The 22,075-nt window shown below is 41.9% G+C and overlaps 1 protein-coding gene across 6 annotated transcripts in view; it reads right to left on the minus strand.

Moving 5' to 3' along the window:
- The window catches only part of LOC146550913 (glutamate receptor-interacting protein 2-like), a 33,187-nt gene that overhangs the window by 5,081 nt on the left and 6,031 nt on the right, over window positions 1-22,075 (minus strand). For 2 of the 6 annotated variants that reach the window (XM_085259392.1, XM_085259395.1), the window contains exons 3-21: window positions 21,599-21,734; window positions 19,722-19,867; window positions 18,780-18,863; window positions 18,596-18,671; window positions 17,766-17,911; window positions 15,082-15,229; window positions 14,816-14,985; window positions 11,634-11,762; window positions 11,270-11,431; window positions 10,539-10,725; window positions 4,580-4,725; window positions 4,412-4,492; window positions 3,992-4,055; window positions 3,425-3,570; window positions 2,362-2,506; window positions 1,919-2,058; window positions 1,408-1,590; window positions 1,161-1,320; window positions 79-193 (exon numbers count right to left, since the gene is read on the minus strand). In XM_085259392.1, coding sequence (XP_085115518.1) covers window positions 79-193; window positions 1,161-1,320; window positions 1,408-1,590; window positions 1,919-2,058; window positions 2,362-2,506; window positions 3,425-3,570; window positions 3,992-4,055; window positions 4,412-4,492; window positions 4,580-4,725; window positions 10,539-10,725; window positions 11,270-11,431; window positions 11,634-11,762; window positions 14,816-14,985; window positions 15,082-15,229; window positions 17,766-17,911; window positions 18,596-18,671; window positions 18,780-18,863; window positions 19,722-19,867; window positions 21,599-21,734 — 2,564 coding nt within the window. Of the gene's footprint in view, window positions 1-78; window positions 665-1,160; window positions 1,321-1,407; window positions 1,591-1,918; window positions 2,059-2,361; window positions 2,507-3,424; window positions 3,571-3,991; window positions 4,056-4,411; window positions 4,493-4,579; window positions 4,726-10,538; window positions 10,726-11,269; window positions 11,432-11,633; window positions 11,763-14,815; window positions 14,986-15,081; window positions 15,230-17,765; window positions 17,912-18,595; window positions 18,672-18,779; window positions 18,864-19,721; window positions 19,868-21,598; window positions 21,738-22,075 lie in introns of all 6 variants that reach the window. The other 4 variants (XM_085259391.1, XM_085259394.1, XR_014890144.1 and 1 more) reach the window with 3 other exon arrangements.

The following is a 22,075-nucleotide window of genomic DNA, read 5'->3' on the forward strand; positions in this document are numbered from 1 at the left end:
GTCTGAGAGTACACAAGTAGGACAAAGCTAGAGAGGAAACTGAAACAGAAGGGGGATGGAGATAACAGGCGGGCCTACCTCCAGCTCCCTGAGAATCTCTGACTGGCCGCAGGTCTCGAGGTCCTGCAGAGCCTGGGACCAGAAGCTGTCTTCCTGGTTCAGGGTGCCATGGCAACGAGGGGGGCTGACAAATCTATGACAATGCAGGAACCAAAGCATGAGAGCAGTCCTGCAGTCTGGATGTTGGCGCTGCATACAAAGGCAGCATGGGAAATGCAGTTTTTTTTGGGGCTGCAAAGCTGAAGAGTCCTTCTGAGAATCTCTCAGGACCACAGTGAGGGTTTAATGTAAAATCTTTCTCTTGTAACAGCTCAAAAGCCGCAGGAGTCCATTAGAATAAGATAAAGACTTCAAATTCACAAAGTGACGTCACCCCCCAAAAAAGCAGGAAATCTAAAGCACATGACATAAAAGTTCAGGGGGAAAAAGAAAAAAAAAGAAGAAGTGTGACGAGACAGATAAGGCTGATCCTTGGGCTCTTTGGATGTTTTTCTGAGGAAACTGTTTTTTTTGTATACGGACAGGGGTGACAGAAAAAGATGTACACATGTGAAACACCAAAGAGCTTGTGGGCAGTTAGTAAAGCAGATGAGAGAGAGAATACCTGAGAAAGAAGAGAAAAGGACAGTTTGGAAAAAGCACAAAAACATGAAGGCATACAACACAAAATGACAAAATAATCCAGAATGCACTTTTGTGAGTGACCTTAACGATCAGGGAAAGGAAACATCACAGGAGAGTTTGCTTATACAACATATTATTGAATTAAGAAAACCACTTAAAGCTAAACTGACAAAGATGTCGGAAACAAGAAGCCACCAAGGTGCACAAGAGCAAAAACAACTGCACATGTTTGACAGATGAGGTGGGTTTGGGTGTTGTCATGTTACTGAATAAGGATATTTGAGCTGCAACCTGACACATTGCACACACACAAAGCCAGTCCTGACAGATTCATCCAGTTAAAAATACTGATTTTTAAATTTTATTTGCCAATACTGTGTTTAATGCTGTCCCTGTTCAACTGCACCAGCATCACCCACCCTCAGACATTCACCAAACTAAATGTCTGGGATGGACCTCAGGGCCTCTGTACTTACCCAGGTATCTTGTCCCACTCATCCTCTGTGAATCTCCCATCATACAATGAGGTGTGGTGGACTAGGCCTGCAGAACTGGAAGTGGTTTGGCTCCTGTGCTTTGTGCGCCTCCACTCATTTGGGTTGAGCAGTATATCGGATCCTTTGTGAAGATATGTCCCTAAATGAAGAGAAGAAAGAAAAATCTCATTAGATGTGCAGGAGAATGTGGTTTATCTGAAGACTGCTCGTGAACATTAGATTTCACCTTGGCTACTGTAGCCTGCATCAAACCCCGAGCTATCCCAGGAGCTCATGGCAGAGTCTATACTGGGTATAGTGGCAGAGTAGAGCTCTGAGTGTTTACTGGTCTTCTGGGAGTCTGTCAGATCATCCTCTGTGTCGCTCAAAAACGCAGCTTCTCTTTCTAAAGGCCGCCGGCCGTCAGACTCTGGGAATGGACAGTGAGCTGGCATGAAACAAGATGTGCACTTTTTCACACCACCTGAGTAAAACACTGCAACACTTCCACAGCAGAAGCATTTATTTTCTGCCTTTTGTGTCCCTCATCTCTTAATTCCTTTGACAACAAGGTGTTTTGTAAAGATTTGAAAAGAATTTGCTTCACGCAAAGAGGGACTTTAAAAGCCCCAGAATATTTTTTTTTAAAAATAAAGGATCTACTTAGGAATAATGTCTCAGATCCATAAAACAATTAAAGTAAAATTTGGTTCATTCTCTTCCCCTAACAATGAAAAACAAACGAAAAAAATATATACGATCAGCTTGTTTCTTGATCTTGAGGGTGACTGACTCCCCGGCCATCTGCAGGAGATGAATGGCCTCACTCAGTGGCTTTCCTTTCAGGCTGACACCATTGATGGCTAGGACTCGGTCCCCTATATGGATGGCTCCAGTCCTGCAGATTTAGAAGAGCAGATGAAGCAGAGATCTACCAGACAGTACCAACAGAGATGGTCAGGAGAGCTGTCAGGCTGCCAGCATGCTGACCCAGACAGAAACAAAGAGGCGTCTTGTTACAGGAGAAAAAAAAAACTAGCCAGCCATTGTTTACTGTCTCATTTATTAGGAAAGAAAAAAAAAGAAGAAAGAGGCAACTCAAGAGATGACCTGGCTTAAGGTCAATGCAGCACCATTTTCTTGTACTACTACCTTGAACCCCCCCTGCAGCTCCACATGTCACGCCCTGCCCTTCACTCACCTCTCAGCCAGGCCTTTCTTAGTGAGGCCAGAAATGACGATGGGATCAAAGGGCTCCTCTGTGCCAGAAATAGTGATGCCCAGTGGTCCGTTATATCTCTTCAACTCCACTGTGTAGATTATGGAGCCTGACATTTCCAACTCATCTACAGCATGCAAGGACAGAGGATAATGTACACTCAAGATATGAAGACTTACAATAAATTGTTTAAAACAAATTATCAAAAGAACGACTGATAATAGGAAGTATTCACATTAAAAATTAAACCGTACAATATTAGAACTGGAACTTTTCCAGTGTAAGAACCAGTCAGCCAGCACGGGCTCTGGGTATGTGAGACACGAGCTTCTTTTTTCCAGAAATGCACCACAGAAGAGTTTGAGGTCACTCAGCTGTTGTTTATGAAATGAAACCACATTTTTATGTTTGTTTGCTTTTGTAAATCTAGCATAAAACCGATCAAGTATTTCATGAGCAACAACTAATGATCCATGAAAATGTGGAACATGAGTTTGAGAGAAATGTTGACACTGGCCAATAAAGTAAAAAGATTAAGATAACTGGCGGAGAATGACAAATTGCCTTTTTATCCTTTTTGCTTGCCTTGAAGGCCATAATCGTCACCGAGTCACCTCTTCACTGCTGACAAGACTCATTGTCATTTCCTGTGTGGTCAATATTATTGTCACAGATAACAGAAACAAACTGCTTTTCATTTCAAAGCAATGACATTTCAAAGTGACCACAAATCTTTGAGAGGTTGCCTGCATGCACCAAAGAGTTTCCTGATCTAGATAAGGGTAACAGTTAGTCTCTGTGGTCATGCGCTGGTTCACACAGTGGGTCGAGACCTTTATTCTTCAGGTTCACTTTCTTATAAACTGGAGCACTTGTAATTTTTTTTTATTTTTATTATTATTAAATGAAACCACCCGAGAGGTTTAGAGGGCGACCAACTGACAAATATCTGACATCAAACCAGGACCCCTATCAAACCAAACAACTAATGGGATAATCTGGTTTAATCTCCGACAGTGCAATGTATTTTAAATGGTTTGTGTACCAATGTTGTCCTCATCTTTCTGGATTCGGAGTTTGACCATATCTTCTGCTTGTTCCAAGACATGCATCGCGTCTTCCATTGTGCAGTTTTCCAGACGCACCGAGTCGATGGCCAGCAGCCGGTCTCCGGGCTCCAGAGTGCCTGTTCTGCAGGACCCAAGAGCAAGAAGATCACAACTGTTAAACTGGGACCGGCCACTCCTCCCGACTCACTGTCAGAATCCTATTAGCTTCATGTCTCAGTGGGATCCTTGGGGGTGACCGTAACCTCACCCTCAGCCTACTCAACACTGAGCCCTTCTGAAATGAAATTGCTGTGGCCTACTGATCCAGTTTTTAAACCTCAATCCAATTAGGCTTTTGTTATATAGTGGATAGACAAAATGTAATTTTGTAATTAATAATCCCACCTAGCCCCAGAAAACCTAGATCACCCTGAAGTGTTGAGAAGTCTTAGAAGTTTGACTTCTATTAAAAAAAAATAATAATATCAGTATGACCCAGCCCTGAAAAAGCTGGACTAATAAATCATTCAACATTATGAGCTCAACATGATGACAGTACATACCTGTGCGCAATGCTTCCTTTTCTGATGTCAGAGATGATGAGGGGCTTGCCAGGTTTTTTACTCGCTGTTAAAAACAGAATACATTTTTTTGACATTTCAGGCAGCAAGATATGACGATTAAACCAGTTTAACTAACTAAGCACTTTAGTCTCTTAGTTTCCTTTTCGTTTTGTTGCCCTGTCAATGTCGGCTTCCTGCTTGTGTCTTTTTTTGTTTAAAGATGGTTAGAGTAGACAGGGTAATGATGACTGTTGGTACAGGCCAGTATTATTCAGAGGTAATGAGGTATGAGCTTCATGCCTTTTTTCCCCTCTCTCCTTTTTATGGATCACAGAACATTGATTCACGGGAGAGTTTCAATATGCAAACATTTTGAGCAACACTGCCCCCTTCTGGGTGTCTCGCATTCAACAAACCCACCACTGATGGTGATGCCCAGCTCCATCCCTCGCCGTTTGGGGAGTTTAACATGGAAAGTGCCGCTGCTGGGAACCACCGACTCTGATTGAGATTTAGAACAATGTTAAAAGGGAAAATGGAAAAGCTTATACGATTTCACAATATGAAGTTACTGTTCCTGTGCAATACCTGCAACATCGAACTCAATCTCCAGTGTGACCTTGTTAGCCAGAGCAGAGTCTCTGAGCAGCTGATGAGCTTCCTCCAAAGTGCCATCTTCAGTTGGGATCCCATTAATGAACAACAATCTGTCGCCAACCTGCAGCAGCCCACACCTTCACGCAGCAAAACACACAAATATGAAAAGAACAGATTTTAATTTCACTTTCTGCCCATAACTGTTTGAAAATGTGTTTTTTTTTTAATGAAGAAAAAGAAAAGGTTGTCGTGTTCTCAAGAGTGTGATAGTTTTGTTTTTAAAACCAGAGAAACCTGAGAACAAATGACAAAATATCAGCTTTTTAGTTCAAACTAATACAACCGTCCTGAAATAAATCCTCCCTTTATGACAATCTTAAATGTTCTTTTTTATTTCCAGGGGGAAACAGGAGCTAACGTTATTTTAAACAGGACAAATCTACAGATGTTGCTTAGACATGGCTGACAATTTTCTTCACCTCAGTGAAGGGAAAAACAAGTCTGTTTCTGGCCCTGTCAGATTTGTCCCAAAGGTCACGGGCAATCTAGGTCCTGTTGCCATATCTGCCAAACCTATGTGAAACCTAACCTTTGGGTAACCTTTGACTTAGCTTTCACTCTGGATGCTCACATTCAGTTTCAGGTTTGCTCCTGATTTTAAATAACTTCAAATCTGTTGCCATGTTGAGCTTCATCGTGTCACACTCATCAAATCATTGTTTGTCTTAAAATGTGTCATTTCAGCAGGTTTATAACCAAGTCTCCTAATTGAGGTCCAGCGGATCCCCCTTAACGTCAGTGTTCACTTTAATATTCTGGTTTTTACTTTTAGAGCTCTGCATGGAGAAGCACCAATCATACATCCCCAGGAGGTGCCTGAGGTCATGTGATCACAGCATGCTGGCTGTGCAGCATATATGGTTGAGACGTAAAGAAGAGTTTTTGCCTCCAGACGCAGGATCTCTGAGAGTGAAATCAGTAGACTTGGTAGTCTCTTTCAAAAAGCAGCTTAAAAAATATAAATAAAAGTTAAAATCTTTGTTTTATTGTCTTATAAAATTATTACAGATATTGATTCAAGTTTATATTCATCGGGTATCATTTTTACTAGGGGTGCAACGATACACAAAATTCACGGTTCGGTTCAATACTTTGGTGTCACGGTTCGATATTTTTTCGATACAAAAAAAATGTTCATGCCTTTTTAATTTGTCATTTATTAAAATTATAAATATATATTTTAAGGCAAAAGTACAGTTTTTAAATTTAATGTTGCTGAAACAAAAGTAATTAAAAAAATAAATATATCTCAGGGCTCTCAAAATTTCAAAATCCCTGGTAGCCCTTCGGGCAGGGACTCTTCAGTTTTTGGTAGCCCAAAATAAATTTAAGCAGCCAGAATAAAAAAAAGAGCAATTTTTTGATTGATGTTTTGTTTCCTTTACAATATTATACTTTAATGTATAATATTGTAAAGGAAATAAAACATTAATCAAAAATTGTTGAAAAACAAATTACAACATTGTATAAAAATTACAATCATCAACTCAAATACTTGGTTCTAATTGAACAGAAATTTCTATGAACTTGTAAGAACTGTGTAGGACATGAATCAGTCTGTGTCAGATCCTGAATTTGAAATTTCCACTGAAGTCACGGGTAAGAGACAAGTGGAACCAAGATCTAGGCCATTTGCTTTTTGAAGTTTGCAAAGACGGCTAAATGTTGCCAGTGGTAGTTCACTCTTTGCAACATAGTACGCTGTTCTAAACAGATTTTTCAGGTTTATTTTTAGTATGTTATTTGCAATCTGTGTTTGTTCTGGGAAAGATATTGCAGACTGAGCAATAATGTATTTCTTGCATTTCTCATGGGTTCTAATGGGGCCTTTCTTAAAATGACTGGTCCCAGTAACAAAGGCGCTTGTCGACTCAGAAATCGAGAGAAAACCAACAATACACCTGGCAGAACATCATGTTATTTATACGGGTGCACATAAGTGGTCCGCATGTGCGCATTCGCTGTCAAAATAAAAGACGCGCACCAGATAAGAGGTCGCAACGCGCGTTTGCGTCCATATAAAAAGCACTGTTTTTGTCCACTAGAGTGGGATTTTCACGGCACATTCCGCACCACATCTCTGTGCGTTCATCATTTGTTTGAAGCCAGCTCACCTCCTGCAACCACTTTTCCGAGAATACGTGCTGCTTTTGTGGTTCGGACTCCTTCTGACATTTGTTTAGAGGTGGAGGAACACCAAAGTAATTGCTTAAAGGAGCTTCTTCGACATCTTTAAGAGTTCTAAACAAATGTCTGTCCTCCTCCAGAAAATCTTATGTATGCAAACACGCGTTGCAACTTCATATCTTGTGCGCGTTTTTTATTGGGTTTTTTTTGACAGCGAATGCGCACCTGCGGACCACTTATGTGCAGCCGCAGTCATATAGCTCGTCATATTGCAGCCACAGAAATTCTTTTGTCCATGAAACCATAAAGTTGCACTCTCTTTTTGCCTTATAGTCTGATTTGTCATAACTTCTCCGTTTTGTGGTAAGCTTTTCTTCGGCTGTCACTTCTTCACCCTGACCTGTCTTATTTGGCTCAGCAGAACTAAAATATATATCCTGCTGCTTTTACACACACACCCACACATAACTGTCAGCGATTCTCTGTGCGATCAACCTCTCACATGTTTAAGCTTGCTGCGGGAGATTTCACTTGTCATGTTTGCATAGTAAGCTAACAATTAATAAGACGATGTCAGAGAAATTGGTGCACAAATTATCATCACTTACAGATCAGTGCTGTCGCTCTCTACACACAGTTCGTGGGATTGCAAAGTGAAAGCAAAAAAACAAGCGCAAATTCAAACGCGATTTCAATATGTCACATATTGACAGTGGCTCACCGATGCCAATGACATAATTACCCAGCTACATTTCCGAAAGAATGCAAAAGCATTGACATATATTTTTCCTTCCTACAAAAGCCCGACGGGCAGGGCAGAGATAGATTTTGGTAGCCCGACTGAAAAAAATCGCTAGCCCCAGGACGTCGGGCTAGCGATTTTGAGCCCTGTATCTGATTGAGGAATCACTCATCTTTGAAAAAGAGAGTTTATTACAGAGAAATGGCTCTTTCCCAAATAAAAGCTATACTATACGCTTCTTCTGGGCTATATTCCCAGCAGCATATTGTAGCGGGTCAGGGCTGTTCGGGGTTCTGTTTGTACAGTTATGTTTTGTTTATGTTGCCATAGTGACGGGTGACGCCCTCTCGCTGCGACGGTGTGTCCTTCCGGGGTCAGAGGGCGCCCTGTGTGTTGTTGTTGTTGCTATGCGGTTGCTGTGCTGAGTAGTTAGCTAGCGGCAGTGTTCTTCTGCAGATGTCAATAAACGGCTGTGCTCCCTGGCTAGCTCACGGGAAGCAAGACCAAACGACACCTCCGTCTCCTCCTTGTCTGAGCTCGCCACATTGGTGTCAGAAGTGGGATGATGGTGGCACCCCATGTTCTGACCCGAGTGACTTTTCCCCCGCCGGTCGTGACCGGCCGGTGCGCCAAAAGAAGGCACCTGGACATTTGCAGGACTTTGTGTGGGGTAATGGGGTCGTCGGGGACGACTGACCCCTTAGCGGGTCAGGGCTGTTCGGGGTTCTGTTTGTACAGTTATCTTTTGTTTATGTTGCCATAGTGACGGGTGACGCCCTCTCGCTGCGACGGTGTGTCCTTCCGGGGTCAGAGGGCGCCCTGTGTGTTGTTGTTGTTGCTATGCGGTTGCTGTGCTGAGTAGTTAGCTAGCGGCAGTGTTCTTCTGCAGATGTCAATAAACGGCTGTGCTCCCTGGCTAGCTCACGGGAAGCAAGACCAAACGACACCTCCGTCTCCACCTTGTCTGAGCTCGCCACAATATTAAACATATCAGGTCCCCATAAGGAGAATCATGTGCTAACGGCTGTCTAAATGACTCGGGTAAAGTTTGTAGCATACATGCTTGTTGTTTTTGTCTGCTTCCACTTGTCTTTGCACTAGGATGATGTCGCGGTAAATGTGCAGTCATATTCGTTGTGTTCCCACTAGTGCTGTCAGCGTTAATCTCGTTGAAATGACGTTAACGCCACAACACTGCAAATCTCCGTTAACAGCTACCCCTGATCGCCCTGTGCGTGGGGCTAGACGGCCAACACGTTAACGAGCTAACTGCGCTAACACACTAGTTCCCACCCATGTAATTGAGCATTGCATGGCACATCCAACATACTGTTTTACTTTAGTCCATGACGCGCTTACCTTCAGGGTCATACGTCACATGAAAACCAAAATAATTCCAAACGCCAGATCTGAATGAGGGTGGGGGAGGTTCAATTTGCCATGTTGCAAGGAGAGCTTAACTTCTGTCTTGCTAGCTTGCCCTGCACTCTTCCTTCTGAGATGCTGTCTGTGTTGAGCTCTCAGTGGATCTGCGCTCGACAGTGCAGCCTAGGCGGAGTAGTCGAACGCAGATTCACTGAGCGCTCAATACAGACAGCATCGTCAGAAGGAAAGTTGATAAAATTACAAATTTTGTATTGTTCGATACATATGCGTACCGAACCGAAAGCACTGTATCGAACGGTTCAATATCGATACGAGTATTGTTGCACCCCTAATTTTTACCATGTTGTCTCCACTGAGTGGAGGTAACAATGAATCCCAAACACGTCACCACACACACCAAAATCTAAAGCAATCGGAAGCATCCATTTAACATAAGCAAGGCACGTTTGAAACTCTGATGAGCCACACTGTGTCATGTACTTTAACACCACATGTCAAATAGTGTGAATGTTTAAAATGCCATCCATAACATGAAATGCAGGCCCGAGGCTCGACATGAACACATTCACAAAACTGCCCTTTTGTGAACTTTAAAACTACCTCCGCACGCAAAAATGTATGAAGGAGAAAAAAAAATGTAAAAAAATATAACACATTTAAATTGTGAGTTCAAACGCAGAGGCCCTGTCAGCTAATATTAATTCACTAACCACCGCTGCTCATTAACCTTGTGGGGAGGTTGAGACAACAGCATCACAGTCAGATGCTGTACTTGAGTCACTCCTGTCCAACTGCTGCTGGACTAATCATGTTACAACACCCAGGGGAGGCAGCCCTGCACCGCCAGCAGACACCATCATTAATCTTGCACCACAACAACAATAGATAGGCCTACTACAAGTTGGCCACATCTGAGCTGCGTGTTAATTAGACTGCAACACAGAGTCTTGGTCAATACAGAACACAGCTGTAATGTAATGTAAATATTAATGGTTGAACCCTCAGCAGCGCTGTAATCTTGGCCGGCCACACGCCTCTTTTTTTAAGTGGAGATTTATGGGATTTTTCACTTGAGTGGGTTTGACTTCTGGAAATAGACATTGCTGCTGATAGAGTACCACAGGAATGATCAGTTACTACCTTTATATTCAAGGGAAGGGCGAAATGCATGCAGCAATATCTCCAAAACATCTCACACAAAAAACCAACAAACCAACCAAAAATGTGCAAACTTAATCTGACATGTAATACTTCCAACATGACCTTGTTGGTAACTTCAAACCTTGCCAAGAAGATGCTCAAAACTCAAATATCTGTCTTGTAAATTACACTATATGGGCAAAAGTACAGGAGCCGATTGACCATGGAAACCTGTGCCTCAGCTTTTGGTGTTTGCCAACTATTCACATAGTTGTTGTTGATCCTGTCAGTGATGGGAAGTATATAAAATCTCAACGCATCCTGTATAGAAATTGAATAGGAGAATTTAGGGGTGATTTCTTTGTCATTTAGATATCAGGCTTTCTTCCCCCCACAAATGGCAGGTCATTGTGAATAATTAACAATAAGGCACTCTAGTTCAAGGTGACTGCCTACATGATGTGTGTTTACTTGTTAGGCGTCTCATTGCGTTACCTCTCAGCTGGGCTGTCGGGCTCAATAAAGCGGATGACCGGGGGAGCGGATAGGGTTTCTGTGGCAAAGACACCTCCCTGCAGCTGGATCCCAAAACCTGTGAGTGGATCCCCCCTCAGGATGACCTCGCTCGTTTCCACATGAAAAACCTGTCCCCCCGGGCCGACAGAGCTCGATGCCAAAGATACTGTGGGAGGAGGAGGGAGGGAAGGAGGGGACACATCAGAGGCAGACAAATAGTGCAAGAAAGGGATTGTGGGAGACAGGGAGGAGGTTAAGGGGAAAAGACGTGCGCCCACAGAGATGACATGGGAATGGGAAGGGAATGAGTCACTTAATCAGAGTTTATGTCAGTCATGCTTACGTCAGCAATCAGTCAAATCTGTTCACACACACACACAAACAGGGTGAAACAGTAAAAAGGTGGCTTGCATATTAAAAGCTCAGTTCACTCAAATAACAAAACACTAATTTTGACACTTTACAGCAAGCAGCTGCCCCCAAATGACCATAGAGCTGAATCAACAACCCCCTCCCTGTAATCTAAGAGTCCTGCAACAAATTACTAGCTTAGTTGTACCCAATTCATTGGTAAGGTGTATATCTTGCGCTTCTGGAACCAAAAAAAGCTGCACAACCTGATTAAAACAGTTTTAAATAAGAAAATACTTGAACTGAACCAAGCCTTTAATTTGGAGGGGAAAGAGGAAAAAGAAGGTGGTTTGCTATACATGAGCTCTTGTGGTCCTTCTTTCTGTTCCTCCTCTTGCCGGTGGAGCTCCGAGGGCTGGTGGGAGTGATGGGAAGGATGGGGCAGGGTAGCGTGTTGCTACCCTGGCTGCTGAAGCCTGAGGTGGCTGTGGAGGAAGGGGAGAAGCCACCACTCACCAGAGCTGAAAGGAAACACGTATCAAAAGGCTGGTACAGTAAGCTCTAAATTCATCATCCACAGCAGCACCATTGGAACATGCAACAAAAGAAAGAAACCAGTGTTGGGGTAAACCTCTTGGAAAAAAGATTTAACAATCATGCTGAAGAAAGGGCTCCTGCTGTGGTGTCTTGCCAGCAGCAGTGCTGTCACAAGTGATAACTTACATTTGCAGTGGTCCTGCTGGTTGTGTGGGTGGCTTGGGCTGCTCCATGTCTTGCTGTGGCTGGCATGTGGGGGATGGTAGTAGTTGCCGCTTTGGTCCCAGTGATGATGGTTGCTTTTCTGCACTTTTACTGCAAGCAGCAAGGAGAAAAACACACCGACAGAATGAATGAAGCAGCGGCGCGTCTCCGTTTTCCACATTTTTAAAAATTCTGCCCATGAAATCACACTTTCATTCCCATGTCTAAATTTATACCATACCACACAGAGCCTGGAAGGATCATTCAGAGCAGAGTAATTGATATTTAATGTGTTCGTCATGGCACGCTAGATTAAATCCTGTGGTTTAATGTATTTTGTTGAGCATCTGAAAATCAGTTCGAAACACACCGCTCTATGAGAAGCAATCTACAATCTAAAATGAAATCCTTACTCTTAGTAGCAAGCTTCCAAAGGGATGATTTCAAGTTGAAGATCATTCTTCTACATTCATTTTCAAAAAAGTCCAAAGGTGCAAAAAGAGAAATCGGACTACTGCTGGACATGGCAAGGAAGTGACGCTAGCTGTGGAAGCATGTGGCTTGACCTTGATTGAGTGCAGCTGAAAGCTTGATTGGTGTAAATGTAGAGTGCCTGTCTCTGCATCTGATTGTCAGTCTATATGGTCTGCTGTAATTCTTTTCTCTTTTTTTGGGTGTTTCTGTTAAGAAATTAAGCTTGTTGTTTACGCTGAAAGTCATCTTATCCCTGATGCCAGAGCCTATGTAACACCGAGTAGTCAATCAAGCTGTGTTCATGAGGCATTCAAAGGGAAGCAGATGACCTGCTGTGTGACACACACCTCAATAATTAACTTTATTTAAACAGATTAACTCAGCTAAATGTGTCAAAAAAATGCTACACGTGACAGTAATCTTTGCTGCTTCGTCTGGAGGCGTCTAATCTCTGACGACTTGCTCTCATAGATGAGGATTTGCTAGAAACATGGATGAGTACAGTTGCGCTTCAGATGTTGCCATACTCTGAGAATTTGGTTGAACAATACATGAAGGAAAACCTCTGGCCCTTTTCAGGAAACTACTTTCTATCTGACTCAATCAAAAGAGCTGAAAAGCTCTGGCTCGGCTGGCTTATATTAAGCTCACCTAGGGGAATCTCTCCAAGAGATGGTGCTTTCATTCCACACTGGTGGAAAGAAACATTAACGCCTAATTTCTTAGTGGCCGTATCAGTCTTCTTAAATCCCCAGAGCAGATTAGACAAATTGCATCTTATAATCACGTCTTATCCTGGAGGGGGAAGAAGCTGTGAAAAAGCTGCGTGCTATCGTAACACCACAACGCCTCCTTCAAAACCAGATAAATGAGTGAACTGAAATTTAATAAGATGTGTCCGTAAATTTATAGGGAAGCGATAGCCTGCTGTGATTTGAGTTGAGATGCTGTATTGATTACAGTTCAAGGATTTCAGCCTTGACAGTATTCATCCATGTCACATGTATTTGCGCCGTAGTGATAAACATTAGTGGTGGCAAGATAAGCTACATTTACTCTGCACTTTATTACGATATGGAATACATACATAATCTCATATGTAGAATAAAGCAGAATATATAATCATTTTCATCAATTCAATCATTTCAGTGTGACATAGGTATCTTTAAAGTAAAATATCCAAATTCTTTCCTCTGTTTAGACGATTAAATATTTTCAAAACATATTAGAAGAAACCAAAAAATATATATATAAGAAAAGCACTGCAGACCAGACCAAGCAAAAGAAGAGAAAGAAGTGAAATAACTGTGGCTCATTTCCCTTTTGTTGCTTTGTGATTCTTCCAATGGCTACATGTTAAGGAGTCCCTGCAGCTGCTGACCCAGAAATAAGCCTGCAGAACGTGGCAACATGATCTCTGACAGAGAAAGGGTGTGTGTGTGTGTGTGTATATTTGTGTGAGGCTTGTTGGTATGCAAAGAGGCAGAGTGTGTACCCAAAGCCAGAGGGATTGTGGCCGTATGCACACACAAACACACGGACTAATTCAGAGTGGATGGAGGAAGTAAGCAGGGAAGCAGTGAGGCTCTTTAGAGCTGTCGGGAATACGCAGAATACAAATGGTGAGGACTGCATCCTGGATCCACTGGATTTCCACACAGTGCTGTGGTGATTAAGGGACAGGTCGCTTATTTGAGATTTCTCTGTGTGAATCATTTGCACTGATGTGCACTGAACATTTTTATTGCATTGCACTGATGCACTACTCATCCACATCCACTAAGTCTTACGGAGAATGGCCTGCTTTTTAAGCCAGGCCTCGGTGGCTGTTTGAGTAGTTTTGGCATTGGTCTGGCTCCTTTTTTGTTGTTGCTTACCTTAGACTCTTATGTTTAAAAAGCCCAGCTTTACAGCAGAAATACAGCAAAAATTTACAACCTGGTATATAACACATTTATCTAGTTTTATCTTTAGCTCACTTCCAAAGAGTCAAGGTAAAAACAAAAAATTAAAAAACAACTTTATCAATGGCCAAAATGCCAAACTCAAGGCTTCAAACTGTATTTAGAAACATCACAGTTGCTACATGTCCACTTTTTACCACAGATTTTTTTACCAGCCGCTAAGATTATTTTCGATCTTTTGCCAAACAAGTTCTTGCCTCTTCTTTATCAGTTGCCTGTCTTCCTGGTACTTAATAGTTGTGTCTGCCGGCCTAGAAAGTTTCATTTTCATACATTACCTTAAAGCTGACCTTTATCTCCCTGTCTGGGTTTCATTGACTGGGCTCTAATCAAAGTCATTAGAAGTCTAAGAGCAAACCATGCCTGACTTTAGCCACAGTAATCATGTGATAAATTCTTTTGATCACAGAAACTTAAAGTGTGCCAGCTGGAAATTTCTTTAAAAGCTTATTCTGATTTTATTGTTTTAGATGTCGAGATTCAATATTTTCCTCTTTGTAAAATTCAATATCTTCTAAGTTTTTGGCCTTGTTTGATATAGATCTAAGCAACTAATGCACTTATACGTTAAAAAGAAACACTGTCCATCACCTGTTGCAGTCCTGACATAGAAAACCTGTCTCCTGTTTTAATCTGAGACAGCTTCCTCTGTCACTACTGTCCTCTTTTCCTCCATAACCTTTAAGAGCCTTCCTCTGCTTTTTTCGTGCCACCTGCAGGATGTACCTGTGTCATACGGCCTGATGGGAAGTCTGCTCTGGCTTGCTGGAAGAATCTCCAGTTTGACAATGTCAGAAGTGCTGGCGAGTAGCTGTGCTGCTTCCATCAGAGAGCAGTGCTCTGTGCTGGTCCCGTCTATGGACAGGAGGATGTCACTTACATGCAGCGCTCCACACCTGAAAGAAGTGAGACAGAGGCGGATGGTGTGAGGAAGTTTTCTATCAGGAAGCTGTCTGTTCAGTACTATTATTTGTTTAAAAAGTGAGTTTCACCTTTCCACCACACTGGCTGCTTTTATCTTGTCGATAATAATAACTTGTTTGTTCCTGTAGACTGCCGTGGCGAGGCTGATCCCCAGGCTGGCAGAGGGGCCTTTCACTATCTCCACCAGCAGAGGGCCTGAGGCTTGCTGCACTGCCTCTGAAACCATTCATATAGACAGATATGAGAAATATCAACCAAGTTAATGAATGCATCTAAAGAACCTGACTCAGTAATGGATGAACTCACTGTGCTTAGTTTTTTAGTCTTACAGATGTTAGTCGCTGTGGCATACTTGTTCATTTTATAAATACACACATTATTTTCTTTGTTGTTGTCATTCAGTCACTAGGATTTTGGCTGTCCTCTAAAAAGCAGAGGTTTATAAACAGGATAAAAGCTGGAAATAATATATTTTTTCCCTCAGTTTTTATAATCATATTAATAAGGTCACCAGGACTCTGAGAAATTGGTGGATGCATCCATATCAAGCAGGTTAGACTACTGCAGTGCTGTATTTGCCGGATTATCCAAATCATCAGTGTGGCAACTTCTGCTTGTCCAAAATGCAGCATTTGAACATATAACTCCAGTATTGAAGTCACTTCCTCGGATGCCAGTTTAACACATTCTTCCCTTTAAAGTCCTTCTGTTAGTTCATAAAAGCTCCCAATGCTTTGGCCTTTTACTACCTCTCTGACTTGCTCAGTGTAAATAACCCAACTAGAGCTCTCAGGTCATCAGGTGCAGATCTCTTAACTGTTCCCAGAATTAGATCTAAGTGTGCTGAGGGTGCTTTCAGTCGCTGTGGTCCAGTTCCTGGAACATGTTGCCCACTGACCTGAGGTCAATTACAACTGTGTCTACATCCAAAAACAGACTCAAAATCTTTGTGTTGTCACAGGCTTACAGTTAATAACCATGTGTCTGTTTGTGCGTTTTGTTCTGTTTTTCCTTGTAAAGTTTAATTGTGTTCTTTTTACCTTAAGACATTGTAGAGATCCATATATTTTTTAATGTTTTTACCTTATATGGGAAGCACACTGAGGTCACTTGTAATAATATTAATAAAATTTACATTGACATTATTGTTAGTTAACAAAGCATTTAGACATTAATATTGTTTGGCAAGTTCTATTCCACATGTCTTGATGATAACCACACAGAGAAGTTAAATATCTTGAGTGACATCTTCTTTGCAGGACAAATGTTGTGACACTTATTGCTCATAATTAAAGTTAAGCAATGTTTCAAATAAGGAACTTTAATGAATTTTAAAAAGCACAACCAGTGTATTCTAGATCTTAGTGTTTTATTCGTTTCCTAAATGTATTTTTCTTGTAATTGTGAATCCTGTGGCTGGTCGAATCTGGAGCCAGCAGGTCTGAATCCTTAGATTCCACACACAGGATATGTGTGAATATGTGTCAGCTGTCCTTGGTGACCTGCCCTGTTTTGCATAGAGCAGTTCAGAGTGTGCAATCTTGAGAATTAGTCACTATGATCACATTGAGGTTATAATTAGGTTTGTAGTCATGCAGTGTGTTACTGAACTTAGAGATATAGCTTTCTACTTTTTACCCAACAAAGAGGATGTTTGGTAGAATATCAGTTGTGCTGGATTCTTTTTGTGTCCTCAGGCTGACTTATGTTTGGTGTTTTTTTGTTGTTTGTTTTCCTTTTTAACTCCATTATTGTTTTAAACTGAGCTTAACAAAATAAAACTGCAATTCCAAACTTCTAAAAATAATGGTGGTATGTACCATTTATTGCATTATAGTCCAACCATAACTCACTTAAAGACACAATATCATGAGGGAACACACTAAAGTCAGCGTATGAACACGACCACAGGCTGTACGCAGGCTTTGAACAAGCTCCATTTTTGCAAGTCTGAGAAAAATAATCCTGGTGTAATAAAGGTGACTCAACTAAAACCCATTACTAACTGTGGCATGTGACCAAGAGTGAAAGACGTGCATTGTGGGAAATGTAGAATCCAGGATTTTTTGTCAGGATATCCTGATATCTGCTGCTTCAACTTATTTATGTAAGCTGTCATTATGAACACTCCAACTCAATAGAAACACTAAATCACAGAAGTGCTTATTAACCTTGTTTAAAACACACAAAAGACAAAAAGTAATAACTAATAATGATTATTTTATGGGGGAAACATTGTGCTATAACAGCTTTTAGTGTGTGCTTTGATATCAGCATTTGATATCATTTGGGCAGGTGAACAGATTATTAAGGGTACTGGGGTTGTTGGATAGCAGAGGGACATAACTGGGACAGACTGATACTATCAGTACAATCAATATAATCAATACACTGCTTTGAAAACTTCCCATCTTTTCTCCTTAAATAGCATCACCAAGGATTAGGGGACATGCAATATAATATCTCCCTTTTGCTCCAACTTTTATTTAGAAAGAAAATGGTACAAAAAAGCAACATGTTTTAAATTTTTTTTTTTTTAGCAGTCATTGTTCGGGAACAGACAAACACATTTTCATGAAACAATCGTGTCCCCTTTCCCAGTGTGCTCTCGGGCCGTCTCCAACACAGTCACTCAGATCCACACAGCCAAACGGCCACATGATTTACCCTCAGAGCAATGCTGCCCTATATGCCTCCACATATTCCCTGTGTGTGTGTGTGTCTGTTTGTGTGTGTGTTTGTGTGTGCTCACCCATGACAGAGACGTCATACTCAATCAGGAACAGAGCTTCCTGGCCGCTCTGCATTAACATGGTCAAAGCGTCAGCGTGCCTCTCCCGGCTCAGAGGCATCCCATCTATGCTCAATACACGGTCTCCAGCCTTAATAGTGCCCTCTCTGGAGAAGCACAGATGGATAAACAAAGAACAAAAAACAAAACATAAACAACCAGCATAAGATGCTTTTACAAGCAATCGTGCACCAGTCACAGTAGATGATTAAGCAGTTCCACATGAATGTTTCCTCCCAGGTGAGATGAAGGATAAATGAGATAAACAACCGTTAAGTCTTTGACGGTGAATTATGTTCACTCCAGTGTTTAGTGCTCGCAGTTTTCATGTGGGAAAAAAGTGCAATGTTACATTAGCCTCAGGATGAGCGCTGGCCTTTCTGCTTTGAAGATAACATACTCTGTATGTGTCAAAGCCACAGTTTCACAGAGTGGCTTGAATATATGGTAATGAGGAAGAAACAAAAAAGTCTGCCGCACACATACAAAATCGTTTCAACATTATTTTAGGTGCATTATTCTAAGGCCTAAAAATCAAATTCTACCTGAACAGCAAATGTTTTAATAGTAAATTATTAAAACACATCTATTAGGAAAGACACATACACAGTACAGATATATGCATTCATGCATTCGTAGAGTAATGTGAAAAGCTCACTCATGCATTCTCAAGACATAAAATGCAGGCAAGAAACATGAATGGCTACACTTGTAATGCATATAGCCTAAAGATATAAACACTGTTTCCAGTAGACATCTATCTTTGTCCATATCTGTGTCCTTATCCTTACCTATCAGCCGGACCTCCAGGCCTGACGCTGGTCACCACCAGAGGACGAGATCTGCGCCAGTCTTCATGGAAGCCTCCTGACCCAAATCAGAAAGGAAGAAAAGAAAATCAGAGCACACAGATCAATGGAAAACTATATGTATTAAAGGACTGGAAAAACAGAGAAAAACATTCTAGGCACCCACCTCTCATGACAAAACCAAAACTGTTGCCCTCCTTGTGTAAACACACCTCGATGCTTTTGGTTATGACTCCTGAGGGGTTCTGGACTAAGAGTAAAGCAGAATTGACAAAATGATTAAATAAATACTAGCAGTACAAAAGGTTTGTCAAAAGTTTGATTCCAGTATAACCTGAAATGTTGAATTTAGAAAGTTGATTACTTGGTAATAGGTGAATAACTTTATGTGTTTGACCTTCTGGTTTGCAAACAGAGCACTGCCTGAGGACCAGGTCAGCTTCCCGTAGAAACATAGTAAGCATTGATTTGATGATTTTCATCCTGAAAGTTCAAACCGAGCCTGATTTGGCAGATAGGTTTTAGGTTACGGCTGTTCTTTTAATATAGCAGAAATATTCATTAAGAGCAGCTGTGCTTCACGCGTGCATCAGCATTAAACATCTGTTCAGAAATACTTTTTCTCAGTAAGCGCTGATTTGGTGGGTTGCTTTTAAAAAGATGTCAGGATGTCTGGATCCAAACATGTAGAAAGGCCACAGTGCAGATGAGTGTGGAAGTGAGGGCTGAGCCCTCTGGCAGTGCAGTGTCCTCATCATGACCTGCATCATTTGGATGTCCAGAGATCTTTCTCCTTTACTTTTGCCAATTATCATTCATTTCCTTCCTTTCAGGAATTTAAAAACTTGTCAAACTAGCCTTTGAATTTAAACCTTCTTCGTGTTTTTGTGTGTTGACCTAAATACTCTGTTTTACTCATAATAAGCAGGATAAAGAATGCTTTTGAAAGGCAACTACATTTTTCTCCTGTTCTTGCATTTTAGATTTTTGGCTGCAGACCAAATATTTGAAAATAAAAATAATTTGCATTAATGATAAGCATTTTCATACTGTCATCTCACACAACTCTTTCCATCTGCTAAAACTGTGAATCAGACACACCACCTACCAAATGGAGGCAGTTCATACTCCACTTCCAGCACAACTCGCTCCCCAATGTTCTTCAGCAGGCTGATAATCTCATCGTGACGAAGCTTTGACAGATTGATGCCATTCACTGACTTGATGTAGTCTCCTACATTCAGCTGGTCACTCCTGTGGAAAGTCATAGACAAGACATACGATTAGGATCGGCATTCAGTTACTAAGTGGACAAAGCAGGCAGCTGTTCTGAGTCAATCCACGTTTGTTACCAAAGTTTAAAAATTTGCACCACTAATGTGCAATATCAGCTTTTGGCTGCATTACTGTGTTACTTAATACGTGAGGTGAAAGGTACAAATATGTTTAATGTAAGAGAAAGCTGTGAAAGCTTCAAAATGAGAATTATCAGAATATTGGGGGGAGCTCATTGCTTTGGATTTATAACTCACTACAGCCCTCACCCTGAGCGATTTGTAATCAGCGAGGTGAAATAAGGTTCTTGGGGCGATTGTGGCTCAAGAGTTGGGAGTTCGCCTTGTAATTGGAAGGTTGCCGGTTCAAGCCCCGGCTTGGACAGTCTCGGTCGTTGTGTCCTTGGGCAAGACACTTCACCCGTTGCCTACTGGTGGTGGTCAGAGGGCCCGGTGGCGCCAGTGTCCGGCAGCCTCGCCTCTGTCAGTGCGCCCCAGGGCGCCTGTGGCTACAATGTAGCTTGCCATCACCAGTGTGTGAATGTGTGTGTGAATGGGTGGATGACTGGATATGTAAAGCGCTTTGGGGTCCTTAGGGACTAGTAAAGCGCTATATAAATACAGGCCATTTACCATTCTGAGTGGCTTTCAGTGCATCATCCCTTTGTGAAAAACAAACAAATAAAAGTGAGAAATAAACTTCACAGAAATAATCATAGTTGGTTTTCTGTTTTTGTTGAAACGGTTATGATAATTGGATCCGACGTGCATCAGCAGTAAGCCGACTAACATAGTGAGCCACCTGTGCAAAAAGGAGAGTGGATGCTGGAGCAGGTTGGCTGAAAGCCTCACGTCTTCACACACTGACAGAGATGATTGTACATGGTGTCTGACATGTGACATTCTGAGTCAACACGAGGCTCATCAGAGAGCTAATTAATTAAATAGATGTTCTGCCCTGCTTGCCCTTCTCACCTTTAGGCTACTGACAATCAGCACTGACAGCAGTAAGAGAGATGTCTCAACCGGCAGAGCTGAACGGCCTGTCGCCTGGTCCAGTCTCGTCACACTATGTCTTTGCCTGTCGCTCTCCTGTCTGCCTGTGTGTCTCTCCACCAAGTAAATTAACTAGCACTTCCACACAAGCATGAACTCGGCTGATGGAAAACAAGCTGCTCGGAAGAATTAGCACTGTGTCTGCGTTTAAAACCTCCTTGGATTTGACGAGTGATGGCATATTTGGCCAAGACATTTTCAGAGGGGCTGTGTCATTCTCACAAATCTCTGTGTGTGTGTGTTTCACTGTGGTCACATGCTGCTTAATCATCATGAAATGTGAGTATACCAATGAATTTTCTTATCACATGGCTGATGTTGGGGAAAATTAGCTTTATCTTAATTAAACAATCTTTGAGCACAAAAAGCACGCTCACAAAACATTTATATTGAGTTATCACCACAGTACAGCAAATCAAGCATGAACTGATCAGAAATAGAGATAAAATTTAAATCTGCTCTTGGACATAGCTCCATTGATCCTGTTGGGGTGTCACTCTGGGTCAAGCTGATCTAACACATTGCCTACAGCCCTGCAGTTAGTGAGACGGTGCAGCTTTGCAACATGCGCACGTTGTCAGGGGGCAGAATAATAAGTCCGGGCAGCTTGGTGTGGTTGCCAGGTTTTAAATGCATCACGGAGCAGAGATCTCACCTGGCAGCTAGCCCACCTGGCCGTAGGTTTGACACTCTGGGCTTGCCATCCTTATCAGACCCTCCGGAGATGGTGAGGCCAAGGCTGCTGCCTTCCCTTTTCATCAGATCCACGGTGGTCACTCCTCGATACTCTTCTGCTGACAGATACAGACGCAGGCACAGATCTGCAGTCAGCATTAGCTTCTGCTTGACAGAATCACCCTGTCTGAGGGGCAACGAAAGACTCTTTCCCTGAATCTTTCACAGAAATGCTCTCTGACATAAGACCTCCTACTTTATTTTCTCAGCCTCCTGTCTTCTCCTTGTTCCTTCAGATCTCTCTGTCTCAGTTAATCTTTGTGAAGAGTTCAGAAGGAGGATGTGGAGAATAAAACTGGTTTTATTCAAACGACTCTACATAAGGATTGAGAAAAGAAATGCATCGAATTCATAATAAAGAACAAGCTGGAAATTATCTGGCCTGTCAACAATTGAT

Source organism: Mchenga conophoros, linkage group LG20 (genome assembly GCF_057382185.1).
Source record: "Mchenga conophoros isolate Kocher_MC1m ecotype Shallow Benthic linkage group LG20, M_conophoros_male_GT1.1, whole genome shotgun sequence".
Lineage (NCBI taxonomy): Eukaryota > Metazoa > Chordata > Actinopteri > Cichliformes > Cichlidae > Mchenga > Mchenga conophoros.